Below are 24,060 nucleotides of genomic sequence, written 5' to 3' on the forward strand. Positions count from 1 at the left end.
AAGCCACGGGAGGCTTCATGATGAAGCGAGTTCCTGCCTCCTACCTATTCCCTTAAAGATCCAGAAACCCTTTTCTCCCAAGTCAGAATAACTGAAGAGATAGGCTTCAAATCTAAGTAGAATAAAAATTTCAAGACTCTTCTCTGGGCATGTGTAGCTAATTCATTTCCTAACTGAAGCAGGATTTGTAATAGGGAGTTTGCTACTTCCTGTCTTCCTAGATTTCAGAGCAGCCCATTTTATTCCTGTGCCTAGGAGATTAACTTCCAGAACCTGAGTGATTGCCCACATGTAGTAGAGGAGCTAAGACTAAGGGTAAATGTTCCCAGAACCAGCCTACTATCAAATAGTTGGTGCTCACACCTTTCTGGTCTCCAGTCCAGTTCCTTTGCCCTCTGAGATGATGATAATGGCTGACATCTATGCAGTGCCTACAATGCATCAGCATTCTCTTTATATTGCCCTATTTAAAGTTAATAACCACCCCATGAAGTGAGTACTTTTAGATTCATTTTACAGATGCAAAAACTAAGGCACAGAGAGGTTAAGTGACTTGCCCAAGGCTACAGAGTTAGTGCCAGAGTCAAAAAGCAGACCCAAGACCTCTAGAGCTCAAGTTCAATCAGCAGACTATACAGCCTTTCTCAGGATACAGTCAGTCCATTCCATAAGCACTAATCAAGCATCTGGGCACCAAGCACTCTACTAGACAAAAGCACCTATTCACACAAAACAACAACCAGAAAAAACTGCTTTTACTCTGCTCATGCTCAATGTGACAATCCACACTGAATGCACCCCAGAGATTCTACCTATAAGACAAAAACCTAAAAATTAAGCCCTCAAAAGTAAGGTAAAGAAACCTGAGACATCTCCCAACTTTGATGGACAGTAGACAGTGCTTCCAATATCTCCATCTTCTCTATCCCTCACCCAGGTCTATGCCTAAGAGCCCAAGATTTTTTTAAAAAAACAGAAAAAACTCAAAACAGAGCTCACAAATCTATTCCATGGGCAGGTAGCTAAAACAGATATTCTACAAAGTCAGTCCATAAATTCCTATTCAGAATTTCGAACCTGAATTTAACGAATAGCTCATTTAGCTCAATACCAACAAAACATCCAACCAGAAAGCAGTTTGCTTTGCTTTCCTTTCTGTCCCCATCATTTTTTAGAGGGTGGCAGGAATACTCACAGGCAAGCTCGAGGGTCTTGACTGAAGACTCAGGTTCATATCTTCTTGCCCTCCCTTACTGGAGGTCATTGAGGCGGCTGAGGATGCCTGAGACCCAAATGAATCTTGAGATAACTCCTAAACAAGAAAAACAAAAGCTGTGAAGGCCTAGTATTAATAAACCAGGCAAGCTTGCTTCATGGTGAAAGGGCTATGGGACTCTCACACAGAAGAAGCTGGATGCAAGACTGCCCAGCTGTGCACAATATTATCTGAAAGCAGAAAAATACAAGCTGTGGCTCTTAAGACAAGAGTGTCAACAGTGGATGTAAAGACTCTTTCCAACGGCACTGTTGACCATTTATTGCCACCCACAGAGAGCTGTTCCTTGGGGTTAAATTCTAAAATCTGGCTAACTACAAGTTATACCTACCAAGGAATGAGACCAATTAATTTAAAAAATAATAACAAAAAACTCATGCTAGAACTTCTATATTAGAATGAGTACTGCTTCCTTCAAAGATATTGCCTTGCGATAAGATATTTATTCCAACAATGCCATCAATGCACAAAATCTTTAGTGGACTTGTCATCAGTCATTTTTTCTCTTTTTGCTCTTTAAAGAACAAAGTCCAAATTGTTATTTTTAGGTTTCATCACCTACCTTGTTCACAGACATGGATACAAATGAATTTTAACTATTTCTCCCCCCAAAATAAAAGGATTTGCCACCACTGAGAATATTCTAAAGAACGTGATGTCAGCTCTGATGGCAATTTCAAATGAAGGGGTCCAAAATATTGAGCAATAGCAGAATGGAATGGCAGTTGGAACGAATGTATAGTACAGCTTCCCACAGTCACTGTTTCTAAAGAGACCAAATTCACTTGGATGCTCAAGTTCTGAATGCTAGTTTAAAAAAAAAAAAATCAGTCACATCATCTTTAATTTCTTATCTGTCCATGCAACTTTCCATTGCCCTATTTCTTCATCAGTAAGCAGAGCCACAGGTTCTTATGCAGTTAAGAAGGTTATGCCTTTATTAGTTCAATCAATTCAGTTAGCATGTTTACCCAGACTTTAATTGGTTTTTAAGTACACATTAGAGAACCAATTTGTATGGCAAAGTTCTCATGACACCAACCCCTAAGCTGTCTGTGGTCACACATAGGGAAGGGCAAGAGGCAGGGGCATCTTACCTGTGGTGGAGGGAAGCGCTGCTGGGAATAGGCAGTTTGCTGTGACTGCTGAGACTGGGGCTGAGGGTACGCAGCCTGCTGGGAGAGCGTCGAGGATGCTGGCTGCTGAGGTTGCTGCTGCTGGTAGGGAGACTGTGCCTGCGGCTGTGAGTAGGGGGGCTGGCTCTGGGGGTGCTGCTGGGTTGTGGACTGCTGGGAGGGGTACGGAGTTGGGGACTGCTGATGTGGAGGCTGGGATGGCTGCTGGGAATATGGAGGCTGGGAGGACTGGAGCTGTGGTGGCTGAGACTGTGGCTGCTGCTGATATGAAGGTTGGGCATGAGGGGTCTGGGATGGTGGTTGCTGGGAGTAGGGTGGCTGCTGCTGCTGGGGATGAGGACTTTGCTGGTTGTAATATGGAGTCTGGCCCTGCTGACCATACCCGCTGGGGCCTTGTTGTCCATAAGGAGGAATCTATAGGAAAGGAAAGAATACTTTTAGCACTGACTCTTCTGGATGAAGAAAGGTGAGGTATTCTGTCAAAAGCTATGCCCTGAGGATGGGTGTAGAAAGCAGGCAAGCCAAGCCTCACACTTACAAGGGCCAGGGTTTTTCTACCATCCCTGTCTAAACTGAGCCAGGAAGGACAGCCAAGTTGGGTTACTAGTTCGTTTGTTTACAAGTAGACTGCATTCATCCACAGAAAATTTACACTAAATTTGGGCAACTTACAAGAGTGCAAGAGAGGCTGTTTTCACCAATGAGCCTACTCTTTTTATTGTGGCCTAGACTGTTTTTACAAGTGCTAAAAATGTGTATCTCAGCCACACTGAATAGTCAAGAGCAGCCTGGCTCAACTGACTGAAAACCCAGGGTTTAGTAATCCAGACAGTGTGCAAATCACTAAGCTACTCTAGTTCTCTTTTTCATTCAGTCTTCATTCAAAAAACATTTGAGAGCCTACTTTCCTACTTGTACCAGACACTATTCTAGGTACGGGGGATACATTTGATAGGTAGGCAAAACAACAACTACAACAATAATATCCACCCATCTCTCCTCCATTTTCTTATTGAAACAAGTGAGAGTATCCCATTTTCTAAATTAAGGGCATACTCTGCTTTAAAATCTTAGAAGTAAAGTTAGGTTTTATATTCCGTCTCTCGCCATTTTCAGTATGAATATCACTCAAATATAAATGGTAGAAAATGCTGTCAAAACAAAAAATGACAATAAAAAGATAATGGTGCAGATGGCCAGACAAAAGGAAATGAGGGAAATCTTAACATTTGTAACAGCACTGTTAGAATCTTTCCTATTCAATCTTCCTTTTTTTCTACTTCCAGGTCCTCCTAAGCATTCGTTTTGAACCAGACAGCTATATGTTGAAGGCCTTAAGAAATGTGAAGGGCCTCTTCCATCCCCAGGGCACATGGTATGAGTGGTTTTCTTTGATAGCAGTGGATAGGTGCTCAGCCACTGCCTTTCTTTCTTCCCACCTCCTTCAGAGATCACCACTCAGTGGATACAAGCAGGCCAGCCAGGTCAAAGAAGAAGACAGATATGTACAGCCTGTGGCCAGGGAGCACTTTTCCTTTGAGCACACATGGGATGGTGCTCACATTGCCCTTGTAAATAGCACAGTGTAACTACCTGAGCCATTGGCCTATGTTCCTTTCAAGAGCTTTGGAAGCCAATGACACTTTGATCTATAGTCAAGACCAGATCCTGGACAGCAACAAGGGTTAAAGTAATCCGAGTCACCATCTACCTGCTGTGCATAAGAGAGGCCGCCCATGGTACTCTGCGCCCGGCCCTGCATGGTCATCGGGTACCGCTGTGGGGTCTGGGACCCATATGGCTGCCCTGGGTACCCATGTCCTTGCTGTGGTCCTGATGGAGGTCCCTGCTGTTGCGAGTATGGGTTAGTCCCGCCATATGGCTGAGGTCTCATCTTGCCCATCTGATCCATTGGACTGGATGGCTACAAAATAAAGAGCATTTCATTAACCTGTAGCTTTGATGGCCTCTGGCCAATATGAATACAAACCCAAGCATACAGGTCTGTATGCCACATAGAAAAACAGTTACAATGAAAAAGTAATGGTACAGACCCAGTAACCCTTGGGCAGGTCACTTAACCTTCCTCAGAACCTTGATTTTGTCCTATATAAAATGAAAATACCACCAGTTTGTGAAAGCATCTTGTAACCAAATACTACTTTGTAAGCGTGGTACTACTTGAGAGCCAAGGGACGGGCCAGGTGTGGAGCAATGAATATATGCACTCTACGGTGTAGAAAATCAGAACGAAGGCTTTTCAGCTGGGAGAGGACAGTGCTGCTGTACTCTGCCATGATCATCTTCAACAACACCAAAACTGATGCTTTAATACTGTGGTTGGGAATTCAAATACACAAGCATCTAGATGTTTCTAGTCTTTAAATAGTGGAATCTTTTTTACTTGCACAACATAGCCCATTTGCACTATGGCACAAACACCTAAAATTTATGCTTTCTTCCAACTGGGTAACACGGCTAAGTTACAGTTGTTGAGGGAACTGTGACTCTGAATTTAGAGCCTTGTGCATCTCAACTAAAAAGTTATCTCCTTTAATATTCAAGAGTTTGAGGGTATAACGAGGATAGAACTTTTGTCTCTTTAAAGTACAAGATATAGAGGTACAGCATAGCACCAATAATAAAAGCTCAAAGTTCAATTCTCAAGTATTTGGCTACAAATATAGCTTTCTTCCAGCTTTGTGGGGCAACAGGTTCAATCAGCTCATTCACTTTTGGACATAACTCTACCCTGTTGCAGCTAGATAAGACAGAGCCCCAGTACACTTTTCCCCTGCCAGAGATTCCTACCTAAATCTATTGACAGTGTGGAAGGGAGGGGGGAGTTTCTCTAAGCACCTTAAATAGATACACTCAAGTTGGAGAGTAAGCCTGGACCTGACATAAAACTTGAAAACTGGATCTTAAATTGGCGGTGGAAGTAGATATTAATACTCTGAGCCTGAATATCATTAACGCTCAAATTAAGGAGTTTAGTGGGTCTCAAACTTTAGCATGTATCAAAATCACCTGGAGGGCTTGTTAAAACACAGACTGCCAGGACGCACTCCCACAGTCTTTGATTCTGTAGGTTCAGGGTTGGGACTAGTATATGTATTTGTAACAGTTCCCAGGTGATACTGATGCTGCTGGTTCAGGGACCACACTTTTAAGAACCACTGGTCTAGATTACACCTAGGGTCCCTTCCAGGTCTGTCATTCTATAATTAATAAATTATTCTATAATTTAAGGTGTGTAAGACCTTAAAAAACAACAACAAAAACCCCTCCAAAATAAGGGGGAGGAAGCGTTCAAACAACTGGTTCTCTGTATATGTCTTTTTTTTGGGCAGAGTACTACTCTAAGTGTTTTATAATAGAGGAAGTCAAGCTGTCATGAGGAAAATGGATAAGACAAAAAGCCACAGAGACTATTCTTCTAAATATCAAGAGGGAAAAAGCAGAAGCAAAGTTCTCTCTTAGGCTGCAGCTGAAATCTCAGCTAAAAAGGTAACAGTCATGATGGGCGTACCCTCCAAGTTTCTAAACTACAGAGATTCATAGTAAAACCATGTCCCAAATCACAACTACATGTCAATATTATTAAAAGTGCTGTTTCCAACAATGATAACTAAACATTTTTTGCCCAAGTCCTGCCTCTGTATCAGAAGCTCCAATAATGTGTCCCATTATAATTTTGGAGCTACATGGATTCTTTTGGGACTGTTTAGAAAGTTCAAATTTAACAACAACTGGACTAGTAAGTAATAAATAGCATGTGGTCTTCCCCAGATACACCTGGCAATGAAACCAAAACATCACCATTCTCTCCCGTAAAGAGCTCAGGGGCTTACACGGCGACATCAGGCTATACATAATGATGAGATCCTCATCTCATCCCAGATAGCAGTGACTGTCCATGTGGCCCCCAGGTGAAGAGACTACATTTGATGAACAGAGAGACCAGCCCACTCTGGTATCTCTGTCAGTTCAGGTCTCCCCACAGCACATGAGAGGCAGTCATTACTTACCATGGTTACTATGGAGCTTCTAGAGCAGTAGCTATTAACCAGAGTTACAGATTGGAATTTTCTGTAAAGCTTCACAAATGCCTGGGCCTCTCCCTACAGAATCCAAGTTAGTGTGTCTGGAAGGGCTTGGGCTCCCCCTACCCCTTAAGATCCTTGGATGATTCTAATGTATACTACTAGCTGACAACCAGTGATCTAGAGAAACACTGTCCAATAAAATTTTCAGTGACGTGTGACGATAAAGTACTTGAAATATGGCTAGTGTGACTGAGGAACGGAATTATTTTTATTTACTTTTAATTAAATTCAAATAACCACACGTGGCTAGTGGCTACCATATTGGACTGCACAGTTCTAGAGCAATGCTCACAAATCATTTTCATCTTTCCCTGCTCAACAGTAACTCCAAACTTCCTAACTACTACATTCTGTACGGTATCGAACAGAAAGAGCCAAGAGTGTAGTCAATCAATAGGCTTGGGTTCAAATTCTAACTCTATCATTGTCTGACCTTGAACATATCAGTTCTTCAGTTCTTCATTTAAAATGCACATAACACACTTCACACAGTGCCCGGTATTTAAATGCCCAATAAATAGTAACTATTATCAATAATGATAAATAGTGCTTCTGCCTGGCTCTAAAGCCCTCCATAGTATGCTCCAGTTTGACACATTTTTCAGTCTCATGCCAGTGTCCCACATACAGCGCATGCCCAGCTCTACGCAACGGTAGCCTGCCCTGCCCTCCTGTCCACAATGGCTTCCAGTAGCAGAAACCCAACCTTCAACATGAAGCCACTTCCCACTTCTTCAGCACACTCTGATCTCTCACGTTTCTAAATGTCCTACTGTAAATTCAGTTAGAATCATACAGTTTAGCACTTAGTTACCCAGCTAACTGACTGCAACTCTCAAGACTAAGTTCTGGGAAGCCAGAAATCAGTTGTTTTATCTTCAAAGTCATCCCAAAGACCCCAAGTGTAAACTAGTGCTCAGTAACTTCAATGTGCCAGGCTGCTCTACTGCAAGAAGTGGGTAGTGGATACTATGGAGAGAAAGCCCAGATCAAACTATCTGGCCATAGGGCCAGGGGCACACTCTAGACCCTACACCAGGTTATGAGTTTGAGGGCAGAAAAAAATGCGGATTGAACTGAAAGAGAAGAGGAGAGGGTAGAACAAACAGCCGAGGGGGATCGAGCACACTTTTGAGAAGAATCTTCTGTGCCATCCTATATCAGAGGTCTTCAACTGCACAGGCATCGCCAAAGAACTGTTTAAAAACAAAAGGCTAAAAAGCAAGTTACCTTTGCTCACATCAGGGGGCCTGCGCTACCAACGGAGGACAGCTACTACTTAGTAAAAGGTTCAAAGATTCTTCCATCAACTTTAGGAAATCTTTGCAGGCCAAAAATAAATGCAAGTCACAGAAATTCTTATTCTAAAAATAAAATTAAGACATTTCCCTTTCCTGGACATCAGATGTCTGACCCCCTCCTTTCACCAAAAAGTTATAATGAACAGAGTATGCAGCTTAGCAAACTAAAATATATTCAATCCAATAATCAGATTACTCTGGTCGCATGTCAAAAGTAAACATCTGCTCATATCAGAAGGGGAGGTGGGTAGGGACCTAACTCATACTTCTGACATTTAAAACCAGTGTGAAAGATTTGTGATTTGCCGTTATAGATGAAATGCCATCTTCCAATCTCTCATAACAGAGAAGGGGCCTTAAATCTTCACTAATCAGTTTTATTGGAAAGTAGCAATTTCAGACCAGAAAAATCCCTATTACATGCAAGATAGAAAAGCCAGTATCAGCAGTCTACAGGCACCAAGGAAGGAGCAGGGGATGGGAAACACCAAACCCTGGCTGCCAAGAGCTCGAGATTCCACTCTGGGCAAGACGGAGAGGAAATCCTTTCAATGGGAAACCACAGGAGTAGATTACTGTGATTACACTTCAAAAGCAAAGGCTCTGCCACAAAGACACATAATTGAGAGGAAAATGCTGCCCCCTTGATCAGGGAAGTCAGGCCCCCTGCTATATACTCTCCTGCATTAATAAAAAATAAAAATAAAAAAGGGGAAAAAGCCGTTAAGAAAACCCCATCTCCATCTACCACTTATCTCTTTCCAGATCACTGGCCGTGTTACAAACTGCCTGCCAAATGAAATGCATCAAAAGATGCAGTTTCAGGGCATCAAAACCAAGGATGCCTAGCAGGCTGGTCCCTCTGAATACAGTCATGCATCGCTTAACGACAGACTAACCACTTGCATAGAGTTCAGACCAGCGGGCTAATGGAATCCCTTACAACTTCTTATTGCACCAAGGAAAGCCATAACGACCCTGAGGGGTTGCTGAGATATAACAGACTGGAATTCAAATTCTCCAACTTCTGACCATAACTGATTGAGAAGAGAGCAGAGAAGATGGAGCCGGGGACTCAAACTTCCAAGCAGAAAGATACTGTTCACCAAAATGCACCACACCACATGACAGTGGCACCAGGAAAGAGAAAGTTCTTAATTTTCTTGAAATAAAAGTCCAATTGAGGAAAGCTCCAGGCTTCAGTCCCAATCCAAAGATGCAGAAAGGAAGTGACCAAGCAGCAACCCTAATGAGCCGGATTTGATACCCAAGGACTGGCAAGAACACGAGGAGAGAGGGATGGGCCGGGGCTGCCAAAAAGGTATCCATCAGAATGCAGAAGTCTTGTCTACCACTTGTTCTGTCACCCTAAGTGCCAACTACTTGGGGCCAGTATAAACCAAGAGCCATAACCTTGGATTCTGGACATTTAAATATTATTTCTTACTCCTTGTGCTTTCAATTTATTCCTGGCCAGATTTGTTGTATGACTTTTAATAACAACAATAAAAAAAAGCATCCCTGGCTCTTTAACCGAAAGAACCCCCCCCCTAATTGATTCCCACAGTAATTAACCTGCATTTTACCTCAGAGAGCGGTAGTTAAGGAAGTCGGCACTGCTATTTATAACTCATCTCAAATTGAGGGCAGACTGCCTAAAATCTAACACATCCCAGCTGTACTCCTGTTTGAACTGGGGCCAAGGGAATTTTTTAAAGCAATCTTGGCACCGAATGAATGACACCAACAGTATGAGAGCGCGAGTGGTTGTGTTGTGGTGACGTAGCACTGGAGGTGGAATGGGAGGGGGCCAGTGTACTGTGATCCCTCTCGTGCATGCCTGCTGCTTGCTGAGTCCCAGTACAGTAAGCTGGGAACCGCCCACTGAGAGGCAAACACAGGAAAAGGCTTTTCCTGTGGAACGCCTTGAAGTGAGAAACACATGGCTAATCTGCATAAACGCGAAGCCACACCGCCCCTGCCAGGAAGGTTAGTGCTCGTAATCTCTGGCCATGAAGCTGGCTGCCTGGGAGGACTTGGACTGGCGCCTGATAACCCAGAAAGAGTCAAGAGAACAGATGGGTAAGGACCCCGGCAGAAAACAGCCCCAGGTCACGTGACTCGCCACATGGCCCCGCCAGCACAAACTATTGTCTGGCTGCGAGCTCCCATACAAAGGCACCCGGCCTCAGCTTCCTGTGATTACAGGGACAGGCGGCAGCTGTTGATCCAGTTCCCGTACTGGACCCTCCCCTGTTGCGAAGCATTCCAGGCAGGGACAAATATAAAAGCTAAGGCCTCTCCCAACCAACCAACTTTCAGTTTCCTACAAGCTCCACGTGGCTCCACTCAAATCTTAGGATGGACAGAGTAGACTTCCATAAGAACCATCCTTTGTAACCTGGTACACATGAGTTGACCAGCGTAAATCATTCTCATTGTGCACCCTTCCACAGCCACACAGACATCTGTATCCAGTGTCCCCTCATCCTGTCTTTTCTCACTCCTCGAGTATTTCATGGCTTTGAAGGCTGGTCACGGACCCCTACCCCAACTGAGGAGAAACTGCCCAAAAACCTGCTTGCTTAGTTCTATCCTCAGACCCTGCCTCCTAAAATCCTCCTAAGGAGACTCCCTTCGTTTTGTTTTGCATTTAAACGGTCATGTTTCCCCACTGTTTATGTGACCTAGGACAATAAGAGATTCCTAACCTCCTATTTGGCCTCACTAGACATCATTAAAGATTTTCTGAAGCTAACCTGATGATAGGAAAATAAAAATCTCTCCTCAGATATACATACCAACACCTGACCCAGGAAATCAAACCCAGTCAGCCTATCATTCTTATCACTCATTACCTGAGAATCACACCCGTTTTCTACTTTTTATAAGAGATGGGAAATGATTCTCTCATTCTAGTTCTAGTTCATTCAAGTTCTAAAGAAACTGGTCATATGCCTATGGTGAGAGAGAAATTACCAACAACTAGTTTGCAACTACCACTCTAAAGAGATAGGTTTTTGTTTTTTTAATTCTTTCAAAGTTCCCTAAGTGTCCAAGTTGAATATAAATAAAAAATCCAAAGTCAATGAAAAGTTCTATCTATCCCATTCTCTTTACAGAAACGATTCTAGAAGATCAGGCATGTTCCCCTGTGCAGACTAAGTAACAGCCCATTCAAAGGCATCATCTGAAGCACTAGCCTGACCAAACCCGTAGGAGGGGCTGCAACCAGACCTCAGACTCAGGAGCTTCCACACACGCTGTCTCTAAAGTGATGGAAAACAAGACAAGGGGCCTGGCTCTCTCCCTGCCTCAGAGATATTTAGGCTACATCCTTCCACAATAGAAGATCAGAGAATCACTCAAGGTAGAAAAGAGAGACCAAAGGGAGAAGAGTCATTGAATCATCCAGCAAAACTCAAACAGATTATGAGAACGAACTGTAATAACCGCCTCACAGCTGTCCATCCAAAAGAAGCATGCCAGAAAAACCACAACCAGGTGGCTGGTATTTCTTTGGTTCCAGAAAGAACCCTTCAAATAAAGCAGCTAGAGCACCAAACTAATGAATTCCCCAACAAATGATCAAGTCCTCATCCGGAGCACTTTCATTAGCCACCTTTCACAGAGAAAATCCTCTTCTGAAAATGATGAAGATCATTTTTTTGGAAGACCAAACTTAGTTAACCAATTTCTCCCAACTTCCAGCGAATTACGAAAGCCTCTAAGGAAACCACACAACTTCTTGAGAAAGAACTCCTCTTCAGGTACTGCTTAAAACCCAGGGTTATAAAAACTGTAAGGCCCCAAGAAGACGATTAAACAGGAACTGAAATGCCATTTGATAAAATTCAACATCCCCTTCTTCACAACTTTTTAATCTCAAGGGTAGGCAGCAGTACAACATGGTGAAAAGAGTACTAGACTGAGAGAAGACCTGGGTTCCCATCCCAGGTCTCTGACCAGCTCCCCAGGGGAGCAGGGAAGGCATTAACCAGGTTGTACCTTAACCTCCTCAGCTATACAATCAAATCATGCCCTCCAGATTCTGAATCAGCAGCTCTGGGATGGGGCCAGGAATCTCCTCAGGTGATTCTCATGTCCAGTCGGGGAGCATTTGGGCTACATGGCCTCCCTCCAAAGCTCCTCCCATCTCCAGCACAAAGTTACTCCAGAACTCAGACGCACAATCACTTTCCTTAGCCAAACAATGGTCTGAAGAAGGCAGTGACTGGCCAATAGAGAAAAACCAGGAATGCACCTCAGATTCCCAGATTCCCAGATAAGCAGCATTCTCAGTCAAAGCTGAGCTCTCCCAAATTTCTATACCCAGTCCCTGATTGTCTTGTTCACCTGGGCACATATCAATAATATACTATATGCTTCACTTATTTATCTTGTTCACTGTTTGTATCCTACACTAGAATATAAGCTCCAGGAAGGTAGAGATTTGGGGGTAACAAATATTCCTATTTTAAAAGTAGGAAAGGAAAGGGGACTGTGGAAGAATAAATAAAACTCTATCTAGAGGCCTTGCAATTCCTAACCTCGTTCATGCTGAGAAGACATGCTTTGGCTTTATGTGGCTGTCCTCAGCAATGGTTAAGAACCCTGCCTCTGCAATGCCTTCAACTTCTCTGTCCCTCAGTTTCTGCATCAAGAGAATAGGATAACAGTAGTAGCACCCTCAGGGATAAATGAAATGAGTTAATACATTAAAACAAAACACTATTCCTCAAACCAGCTGGACATGTTCTGGCCTCAGAGCCCCTGTATTCATGGATCTCTCCACCTGGAACACTCTTTCATCTCCCAGGTATTAGTATAGCTCACTCTCACATCAAATATCACTTCAATTTGGCCTTCCCTGGTGAACCCATCTAAAACGTCAATCCTGCATACTACTTATACCTGGTCCCTGATTAACTTTTCTCCTGAGCATGTATCACTAGCATGCTATATGGTTTACTTATTTATCTTGTTTAACGTCTATATCCTAGCCTAGAATATATAAGCTCTAGGAGGTGGATATGTATCTGTATTAAATTGACTGCTTTATCCTCTAGCACCCAAAATCTTAGTTATCAACCTACACAAGTCCCAAATTTCTAGCAATAAAGCTTAGAAACCAGAACAGTTAAGGTCTGGTCCCATACACTCAAAACCCAGAAACCCAAACTGGTCACCTAGAGGTTAACAATCAAATAAATTAAAGTTATGCTTTTAAAAACAGAAAAAAAGCATAGGCTTTGACACCACTTTCAGCAAGTCATTTCATCCCTTGGCATCAGAACCATCTGTAAAATGGGGATTAAAAAACTGTCTAACAAAGATATGAAATAGTTCAAACCATAAGTATGTGAAATGCTTGTTAGACTACCAGTTTATAAAGGACACACACAACAGTCATTACTTCCCTTTCTCCACTCTCAGTAGGAGAAAAAGCAGAATGGGGTTGAAAGCACAGTTTCAAAATACCTACTTAAAAAGAACACACAAATCAGACATCAAAAGGGTTGACCAGTCCACTTCTTAAGCTCCACCTACTTTCAGTCTGTTCTCCCAAAGGAATTTGTTCAATAGCTCCTTTCCAAGAATCCTGACACTAAAGCCCAATAGTTTTCAACCAAGGTAAAACTAACACCTGAGAAGTGTTTGGAAATAAACATATGACAGTGCCTTTCTTGGTTATCACAGCAACTCTGTGGTACTACTGGCACTTATCACCTGGGGAGCAGGATGCCAAATGTCCTGCAATGCATCTCCACACAAAGAAGAGCCTCGCTGAGAAACAATGGACTCTAGCCCATTACGAGTCCAATCTCTGATGGAGAATTTCCTGTAACACTTGACCCTGGAGCAGTGAAGGGAAAGGGAATCAGAACTGACCAGTATCCAGCCCAAGAATACAAAGCCACCCACTAGCCAAAATAATCATAAATAAAAATTTACTTTAAAAAATAGTTGGAAGATAATTTACTTAAGGTGGTACTTCTCCGCCAATGCATTTATTACATTGTAATTATATAGTTATTTGTGATTATTTACTTACATCTTTCCCACTAGAAAGTACTCCATGGAGGCAGAAATTATGACTCCTATGTTCACAACACAGTGCCTGATACATTGTAGAAGCTCAATAAGTATTTGTTGCATTACGGTAAACATGATAAGTAGGCATACAGCATATGATAAGTAGGTACTCACAGGTTTTCCAAAAAAAAGTTTTGCCATAAGACTTCTTACATTGGCAAGTCCCAACTATATCGTATACTTTAAATTAGACAACACTTCAGTAACAGGACTGGGCAATTAGGTGAGCTAAAAAAAAGTTCTTATCCTGAAAATTCTTAAGAAACAGGGAATATGATCAAAGTCTAGGAAATCTTGAGGGTATGCAAGGAAGATAGGTTGGTATACTTCACCCCAGTACATGCTCAATAATTAAAAACTTAATAATATACAGACCTTGCTACCCACATGAGGTGGTATGGGTTGACACCAGAAAAAGGTACTTCCTCCCACAAACCATCCTCTGGTGCTTCTACTAGGGAAAGGACCTTGGTGTGGATGGACCACAAGCCCAACAGGACTTGGGCAGTTTTTTAGACACTTTCTGCCCTACTTATTTGTCACTTATCATTAAGTGAGATGGTAAACTTAAGGAATACACGGAGAGGCAAGGGTCATGTAACCTTACAAACAGAGCTTTATTTACCCAGGAGGGTACATACGAACTTTTCAATAAAGACAACACTTCTAAATCACACCTAGTTCTTCTGATCTAGTTTCTAAAATACTCCTCCCTCTTCCATATTAAACTACTTTGCAGAGAACTGCTCAAAAACAAAAAAAAGCAAAGGCAAAAACTGCTCCTTACCCACAAAACTTTAAGGCCTCATTTGCTTTCTCTAAAAAGCTCTTATTTCCCCCATTCCTTTTGTTTAATCCATAACTCCAAACTTAGACTGGTTTTACACGGGTTATATAAAAAGATCCTAGGGGCCGGCCCCGTGGCGTGGTGGTTAAGTGTGTGTGCTGCGCTGCTGGCGGCCCGGGTTGGGATCCTGGGCGCACATGGATGCACGCTTGTCAAGCTATGCTGTGGCGGCGTCCCATATAAAGCAGAAGAAGATGGGCACAGATGTTAGCCCAGGGCCAGTCTTCCTCAGCAAAAAGAGGAGGATTGGCATGGATGTTAGCTCAGGGCTGATCTTCCTCACCAAAAAAAAAAAAAAAAGATCCTAAATTTCTCTAAGTGCACAGTTCTATGTCCTGCCCAAGTTATTCCTTCTATACTAAAAAGGTATCTGTGACACATCACGGAGCTGTCGGAACTTGATTTACATGCAGTCAGGGATTCCGTCTGTCATCATGCTTTGATTGATTGTCATTAATCCAATAAAGTCCTGTATTTTGATAAAGACAGTGAGAAGCAGCAGCAACACCACTGTGTTTATTTCATTAATTCCTAGGGTTGCCTTGGACTACTTTTCAAAAATGCCAATCTTCTACCTGGTCCCCCTAAATCCACTCTGAACTATAAGAGGCACAATTAAATAAGAATGGCCCAGGCACAGCCTTATTAAGACGATAGGTGCCTCCAAATCCTCAGGCTTTATTTTTTTTTGTGAGGAAGATCGGCCCTGAGCTAACATCTGCCAATTCTCTCTCTCTTTTTTTTTTTTGCTGAGGAAGACTGGCCCTGGGCTAACATCCATGCCCATCTTCCTCTACTTAATATGGGATGCCGCCACAGCATGGCTTGACAAGCGGTGCATCGGTGCAAGCCCAGGATCTGAACCAGCGAACCCCTGGCTGCCGCAGTGGAGCACTTAACCGCTTGTGCCACCCGGCAGGTCCCTCTCAGGCTTTTTTAAGGTCAGCAATTCCCTGAATGAAAAGCCATAGAGTCCTGTAAATTCTTCAGTTCTTTTCAAAGCTCCAAAAGTACACTGGTACCAACCTCCTCTCTATACCAGTGTCCACACAAATGTGTAGAGGAGACCCTGGCTTCAACATTTATACCAGAAATACATGGGACCAGACCAAAGTTACCAGCTGTCTTTTCTGAAGCTTATTTGTCTCTCCTCTTTATTTGCTCTCTCTGACCAGTATAATCAAATGGGATGGATAGTTGGCATGCTAAGCTATGTAAATCTAGCTAAAATTTATCCCTATCCCCACTCCCACCAAGTCTGTTTTGGCTCATACACCCTTTTGAGATTGTCTTATTCGAGGCACACAGAACTTCCCTTTGGTCAATGTGTCTGGGTGGGTGAACCCAGCTATCTCAATCTCATTTTATTTTAACCCAAAATACCATAATGAGACCACATATTGGTCACTTGAGGTTTTATGTAGGGGTTTAAAAGAAGCCAATTCAAAGCTGTACTGGGAAAGCAGAGGATTCAAATCACAGACTAGAAAGAAAAACAAGAATGTTACAAATCTGTCCTGGACCAACAGAACCCCAAAAACAGATTAGGGAGGGCTAAGAAACAGTCTCCAGACCAAAGGCAATAGAGTGGGAAAAGAGAAGAGGTAGAAATCATTTAGGAAACTTCTGTTTATTAGTTAATTAGACAAAAGCACTTCCTGCCTCTAGTTAGCCAGGCCATTCCAACAGAGGTGAGCATATACCAGGAATCTTCACTGAAATGATGTTCATCTGAAAGCGGTATAAATTGCATCTCCAGTCCTTTTAAAGACATTTTACCAGCTCTGGTGTGGTAAAGTTACTGAGGTCTCCATGTGCTTTGCATTCTACTAACAGAGTTGGACAACAAAGGCGAGAATGAAAAAAGAAAAAAAGAGCAGAGGAAATAAAGCTAAAAGGCAAAGGGATGATAAAGTGAGTTTAAAACACACAAACACACAGAAAGAATATAACACTCCCCACTAGAGCATTTGTCTGTACATACAAATATCAAATCACAGATCAAACTGTCAGCATACTGCCTCCTGGAAGCCTCTGCCTTCCTCGCGCCCTGGTCACAGTGATCACACTTCACTTCTCAGGCAGGAGGGAAAAGAGAGGCCTGGTACAAGGAAACTTGTTTTTAACGGGAAGGATACAGAAACCACATCGGGTTTTCAGAAAGCCCAGGTGAACTACTAAACTGGTTCTCCACATGGTCTTTGCATTGTTAATGTTTGTTATCTGACCATTTCTGTAACTTCCATTTCTGTGCCAAGCACAAACCTTATTTATTAAGTCATACAACTGGAGGTCTTGGCTCAAATGTCCACTCCTCAGAGAGACCTCATCCACTTCAGAGATGGGGCAGCCTGTCAGGAATCTACTTAGTGGGTTTATTTGCTAGGACTTCACAACAAGAGACACAAGGAAAGGAAACACAGCAAAACTCAGGCTGGCCACAAGGCTGGTGGGGAGTGAGAGAGGGAGGGAAATCATCAGGGACGGCCTACAGAGAGATCACCAAAGACCCTGTTCTCAGATCAGCTGGCCATCACGAGCAGAAAGAACATCAATGGCATTTAATTAATGCTCCAATACTGGCCTCTGAGCACTTTCAAGAATCACTTTCTTAGGTAGTTTACTCAACTGGTCATACTTGGAGACCACCCTAGGTCACCATCCTAAAATGATCTTTTCCACCTTCATCAAACAACCATGACCACAGATTCAGATTATCCTCAAGCTGTGTCACCAAAGAGCTAAGAGAAAGGGAAATGGAAGGCAGGGAGTCCCCAAGTCCTATAAATAAGCAGACATGTTTTGTCACTAGAGTTTATCATTATTGCACAGTAGAAGATCCATCTCAAAAGTATTTTCTTTCTTCTCCCCCAACTCCAAGCACTTTTAACCTTCTCTCCATCCAAAACAACTTTCACATCATGGGAGGGGCAGACACCTCTGAAACATTAGCCTATGGTGCAATCTGGAAGAAGCTCCTCAGGTAATTCAGATATACTCTGTAATTCAGATATACTCTGTAGCCCAGTTGAGCATAAATGCATAAATCCAGTAGTTCTCAAACTTGAGCATGCATCACAATGGCCTGGAGGGCTTGTTAAAACACACTGCCCGGAGTTTTAGATTCTGTAGGTCTGAATGAGTATTTACATTTCTAAACAGGGCCCAGGTGATGCTGATACTGATCGTTAGGGACCGCACTGAGAACTAGTGCACTAATCTAGCTCTCAAACTAGAACATGTGCTTAATAAAATTTGTTGAGTTTTTTAAAGCATTAATATAACTAAGAACTATGGAATAGCTTTTAATTCAGTGAAGACCAACACTGCTTTTAACCACTCAATTCTATCCCCTTCTCAAGCAGAGGCCTCTACCAACCAGCAGTCATGTTCAAATTTTATTTGATAATAGCACTTTCACATCTTACTTAATATTTACTACAGCCTGCAAGGCAGATGTTTTTCCTCATTATATAGTTGAGGATACAGATTCAGAAAAGTTAAGTAACTTGCCTAAAGTCACACAGCCCAAGGGATCTTTAAACCTCAGTTTTAGAGCTGATGTGGCTATGAAACTTTGTGTGAGGCACTTAACCCTTATGTGTTCACTTTCCCCAAGTGGAAAATTAAGACAATAATCCTTGCCTCTCCAATGAGTTCTCCAAGTTCTAGAAAGTAAAATCACTCTGCAAATATTTTCATAATGGTCAAAGGGAATGACTCTATCTTTGAGCCTAAATGCCAACCCCATCCCCACTCTCAAAGATCCCTCCAGAAGACAAAGGGGCCTGAGGACCAAATGCTGCCAATTCTCACCATTGGGATCACATGGCCATTAATCAGAAACCTAAATAAAATTCTAAGTGGAAGGGATGGACAGGACAGAAATCTAGGCACAATGTCAAATTGTAACCAAAGGCTTTTCAGTCTTTCACTCCATTTATGAGTTCCAGGCTATTGCAAAAATAATGTCCCAATAAGACTTAGTGCTTGAATAATTTATTTTGGAGAAGCAAATTTAGTCTTTTACAGTGTTATAGCTCTGGAGAAGCTATAGACAAACCTTGATTCAAATCCGAACTCTACCTTTTACCAGCTTTTTGCCCTCTGGCAAATTTCTCATTCTTACTCTTAGTTCCTCATCTGTAAAGTGCGAGGAGTTAACAACAGAACCCACCTCTCATGGTTTTGAAGATTGAATGAGGAAATTCATAGAGAGACCCAAGCATAGTGGTTGGCACAAAGTAGGTGTTCAAATGCATGGTAGTCATCATTAATATTCACCCCCCCCAGCCGTCATTTGAAAATTGGGATCTTAGTGATGTCCTCGGCCTATCCCCAGCTCAGGACAAATCGTGGATAAACTACCTATAGAACTGTTCCCCAAATCCTTTATAATATAGTTATCTTTGGCAGCCCAGATTCCTAAACAGGTAAAAAGTTAGAAGTCTGGAGACGAAAGGCAGGCTATCCAAATCTGAATCATCAGGAGTTTCACACTCCGAAACTAATACTGGACCAACCCATGAACTCTACCACCTTAGGACCAAAACAGAATGTTACCCAAAGAGCAAGAGAAAAAGCCATCTGTATTAGCCAGAGAAGACGTAGTAACAAACAGCAACTAATTCCAGCATTTCTGTTCGGGTGACTTGTTCTCTAAGGACAACAGCAAGTCGTAATAAGGTCTACCCAAGAGAAAGGGGAAATCACTGGGCAAGAAGAGCCCAGCGGCGTATCTGCTTCCTCTAAAAGGAAGCACCCAGCACGATGTAGCCTTTAATCCTCTACCACGTGGCTGAACTCACTCTTCTTAAAGTAAAAGTACACCAGGCACGAGTCAGTTGAGAGTAAACAGCTGGACCCAGATGCACTCATGCCTGGCAAGCAAGTTGTGACCTCAAGGAAAACAGGAGGCAAAATAAAAAACACCAAGCACACAGCAAACGGGTTTGTAAATGACTGATATCACACCAACCCCTAAACTCCCCTGCTGCCATTGTGCTGGTGGTAAATCTTGAGGGGGGGAGTTCCTTTTAACAGAGATGTCTATAAACAAGCAAGCTGAAAGCTAACAAGTTTAAGAGGGAAAAGCACACAAAAATCTTGGCTGCTGGTGATGAGCCACAAAAAATCATTAATGTGCCAGTGCCAAGGGAGAAGGAAGTCTAATATCTAACACTGCAGACTTGGGAACCCAGAAGCAAAGAAGCCATAAGGAAGCCCAAATGCAAAAGAGAGAAAAAAAGCACATAGCACATTTCCTCTTCATATGGGTAGCAATTCAAGCAGCACTCTGGGCCTGCAGAGCACATAGCCCCAGTGCCCAAGGCCCTTTACTATTTCGTATCAACATTAACTTCCTGGAGAGTGACAAAAATCTGTCCTGGATTACTTGGTGATTTCTAATATGTACCATAACCAACACTAAGTCAACATTTTAGGGATCAAATTTCCTACTCTGCAGCAAGTTGGAATGCATTCTTGGCATTAGACTCCTTCCCCTTGCAGTACACCCTTAGAAAATGCAGAAGCCACTGGGAAATAAAGACTCAACCTGTCCCAAGACCATCTTCTAGTAAGCACAAGTGACTAACAAAAACAAAAGTTCACTCAGATGTCCCTTCACATTCAATAAAAACTAATTCCATCCATTTAAATAGGAGGAGGAGCAATTTCAGGGAAGAATACTCAAGGCGGTTAAGTCAGCATTCACTCTAACTTGGATTCCTCTAAAACCTGGATTCACTAAGGAGTTCATCTCAAGCCTCTATGCACCTGCTGTCCATGGCAGATAAACCACTCTGCTCCAATTCTGAGTTACTGGAAACTTGCTTTTGCAAAATGCCAGAATGGTAATGCAAAAGAAGAGATATTTCTAAACTAGAATCTGTATTCAAGACCCTATACTTCTATAAAGTCATGCATTGCTTAACGAGGGGGATACGTTCTAAGAAGTGCGTCATTAGGCGATTTCGTCGTTGTGCAAACATCACATAGTGTACTTACACAAACCTAGATGGTATCGCCTACTACACTTCTAGGCTATATGGTACAAATCTTAGGGGACCACTGTCGTATACGTGGTCCGTCATTGACCAAAACATCATTATGCGGTGCATGACTGTACTGGAACAGTGTAACCCATCCTTCTCTTCCAGGTGGAAGCACCGCAGTAGCCTGGCACTGGACACTCATGCATCTTCAGCTGTTAAGCATCCACTTACAGCCCTTAAAAAGTGCCAGAAATCATGTGTGGTCTGATCAGACATGGACCAGCAGGTAAAGAGAAACCAAAATCACTACATTTCAGAGACTCCCATAAGGAATAAGCATGTGTTTGCAGCATTTATGAGCTTCTTGGCCACAGCCGACCTAATCAAAAGCAATATGAAAGGCCACTTCTGTGAACAGATGGTCAAACTGCATATGTGCAGGCTTACCCACCCATCAATCCTCAATAAAAGGTCTGAACCAAGCAACTCAGCTTAAGCACAGCTCCCAACTCTTCAGAAATAGAAGCAGCCTGAGCCTCAACAGGTACTTCATGGCTCTTGCTTTGTTTAGGAAAGGTCAATTAACTCTGCTAAAAAAGAAAAAAACCAGGCTTTCCAACCAAAGTTGAACCACCGTCACTGCCGAGTTGTCCAGGACACACAACTCTGAAGGTGACATGAACTTACAAACCCAAAATTACTACAAAAGAGCCCCTGAACTGGCCCAGAACTTGGCAGGTTGTACTAAAGGCTCCACATAACCACAGGAACCACTAAGACCCTGGAACCACTCTTTCATGGAATTTTATGGTTACAATCCAAATTCTCAAAGTCATTGGAATGAGACAACTACAGGTCTGGGGATGGATGTGTAATTTGGATTCTATAAAGCCCAGGAACTCAGAGTAGCTTTATAAAAAAGCAAATTAATATTTTAACTTTCCCCTTCTTGAACATTCAGCTTCACAAATCACTGTCTCTGAAAAGCTGTCCCAGGTTAACCTGCCCAACTCTGATTGTTCCTTATTCTCAGATTCCTTCAGCCCATATACTTAGTTTGGTCTATATCCATTTATAAAACCGTGCTTTGCAAGTTTTCCAGATGTGTACACACACGCCTGCTTTTCCAAGAAAACTAAATTCCTCTGAAGCAGATATTGCCTCTATCTTTTAAGTCCCTTCCTAGTATCTAATTGGCATCTAATCACACAGGGATACTTCTCACCCCCATTCGAATCTCCAGATCGCCCTGAGCTAGAAATCATGCTCTCAGCTTCAAGTCTGAAGTTCTAACACCCTCACCACCACCATACTGGGAAAGGCCTGGGCAACCAATGTCAGTGTCAACCCAAGTTTTTGTGTTTTGATTTAAAACAAGCTGATAGTCTTTGGTAAGTTAGCTGAACCTAAAAATTATGGTCAGGGCCATAATTACATTCATATTCCCTACTACTATGCTAAGTCAAAAAGGCACTTCCAAGGACTCTGGTCTAAAAAACACCTCTTGTGAGAAAACTGGTGTCAGAGTTAGTGGATTTAATTTAAAAAGGGACTTTGAGAAGGTAAATCTGGTCATCTCACAAGGCTACCGAAGCACAGTACCACAGGCAGACAACTAAAATACTTCTTCCTCCGTAAAAAGAATGTTTCACTGAAGGAACCCAGAAATGTTTTTAATCCTAAAATGGCAATTTCAAAAACCAAGACTGAATCTATCCACATAACCCTTCAGGCATGATTTAGTGAGTCCCCAAACATTTGGACTTTGTACTAATCCAGGAACCTAGGGCATTATTTTAATATATATATAAGTGATGCACAGAAGGAATCCAATAAAAACTATATAAATAAACCCAGCCCTTGGAGTGGGCTTATAATCCTGAGAGCCACAGCAGAACACAGGCCGAGGATGACGCTGAAGTTGCAATATCTTTTTTCTCCTTTCTGGTATTCCAAAAATGCAAACCCAACCCTAAAAACATCTCACCAAACTACAAAACCATTCCGAAAGAACAAGGCTTTAAAACTCCAAGTCTCATAAACCAAGATTTTGGAGCACGCTTACCTCACTATTGAAACTTAGGGCCTTCTTTCCAAACTTCTGTTGATTTTCTCTGAAATTGCAATCGATTCTGAACAGGGCTCCAGGTGCCCTGAACTTAGCGTGGAGCCAGGGCCATGGACCATGGAGGCTTCTCTTCTAGGGCAGCATCTTTTCTTTTCAAATCTCTTTTAGATCATCTCTCCGTATCTCCGTGCTCTCTGCGCCCCCAGCACTACCCTATTCTCTATCCAAGTCTTTTTCTCCAATGTTATTTTATTGCACCACATGAGAAGAGACTAGCATAATCTTTGCTTGAAAACTGTTTATTAATTTGCCTGTCAAACATTCTATACAGCCGTTTACATCTTACTACAGAAACCTCCTGGGTACATATTGACAGCTCAGCAAGTATTTACACAAAGCTCTGAAACATTTGGTTCCTTCAGAGAGGAAGAAGCTGCTGTGTCAAGCAGAGAATTATCAAACACCTCTCCCTCTACTTTTTTCCCCCTTTCTAAAGAAAAGCTTCCTTCTAGCACACCTCTAATGTGCCCAAATTACACTTCTAAACTACTAAGCCAGGAGGAGAAAGAATGGAAATTCAGGTGTGCTGGAGAAGAGACAGAACAGCATTTCCAGGACCACTTGCAAACCACACCACATAGTTAAAAAACTAGGGATAAGAGAATAGGCAATACACCTGTGAAACTGACGCTGAGACGGTTAGCTTTTCCTGTTCCAGTCACAGGAACTTTTCCTCTTCTCTCAGCAAAACTCACAGGGCAAGTTCAGGCACTCAGATTACAACCAACTGCCCAAACCAGACCTAGACCTGCCCGAACACCGGAAGAGTCTGGAGAGCTTAATGCTACCTCTCCCCACCTTCCTATGCCCCCAAAACAAGCAGAATGTTAATGCTGAATTTACAAATATCCACTCCCCACCCCCCACCCCTAATCTACCCCTAAAACCCCCTCTTGAAAATTTTGATGCAACTATTTTTCAAGTCTTGCTTTAATGAAGTCTGCCTAATTTTTCAATTACTGTTTAGTGTTTTAAAACCACCAACCAGGTGGAATGACTAACGACAAAGAGATTAACAGTTTCAAGGCAAAACAGTCTCATAGAGCTTTTTCTGTAAAGGGACACAGCCCACCATGGCACCCAACTGTTCAGAACTTGTTCCTATAAATCATGAGGTGAAAACAGCCTTGAATTCCTTGAGCCCAGGGGAAGAAAGATGGTCTCAAGAGCC

General features: G+C 42.5%; 1 protein-coding gene across 2 annotated transcripts in view; it reads right to left on the minus strand.

Moving 5' to 3' along the window:
• Positions 1–24,060, minus strand: part of ARID1A (AT-rich interaction domain 1A) — a 69,772-nt gene that overhangs the window by 40,350 nt on the left and 5,362 nt on the right. For both annotated transcript variants that reach the window (XM_014784015.2, XM_087446498.1), the window contains exons 2-4: positions 4,124–4,336; positions 2,374–2,826; positions 1,196–1,312 (exon numbers count right to left, since the gene is read on the minus strand). In XM_014784015.2, the coding sequence (XP_014639501.1) occupies positions 1,196–1,312; positions 2,374–2,826; positions 4,124–4,336 (783 nt within the window). The remainder of the gene's footprint in view (positions 1–1,195; positions 1,313–2,373; positions 2,827–4,123; positions 4,337–24,060) is intronic.

The sequence above is a fragment of the Ceratotherium simum genome, chromosome 22 (assembly GCF_057802395.1).
Source record: "Ceratotherium simum simum isolate JZ-2026a chromosome 22, ASM5780239v1, whole genome shotgun sequence".
Taxonomy (NCBI): Eukaryota; Metazoa; Chordata; class Mammalia; order Perissodactyla; family Rhinocerotidae; genus Ceratotherium; species Ceratotherium simum.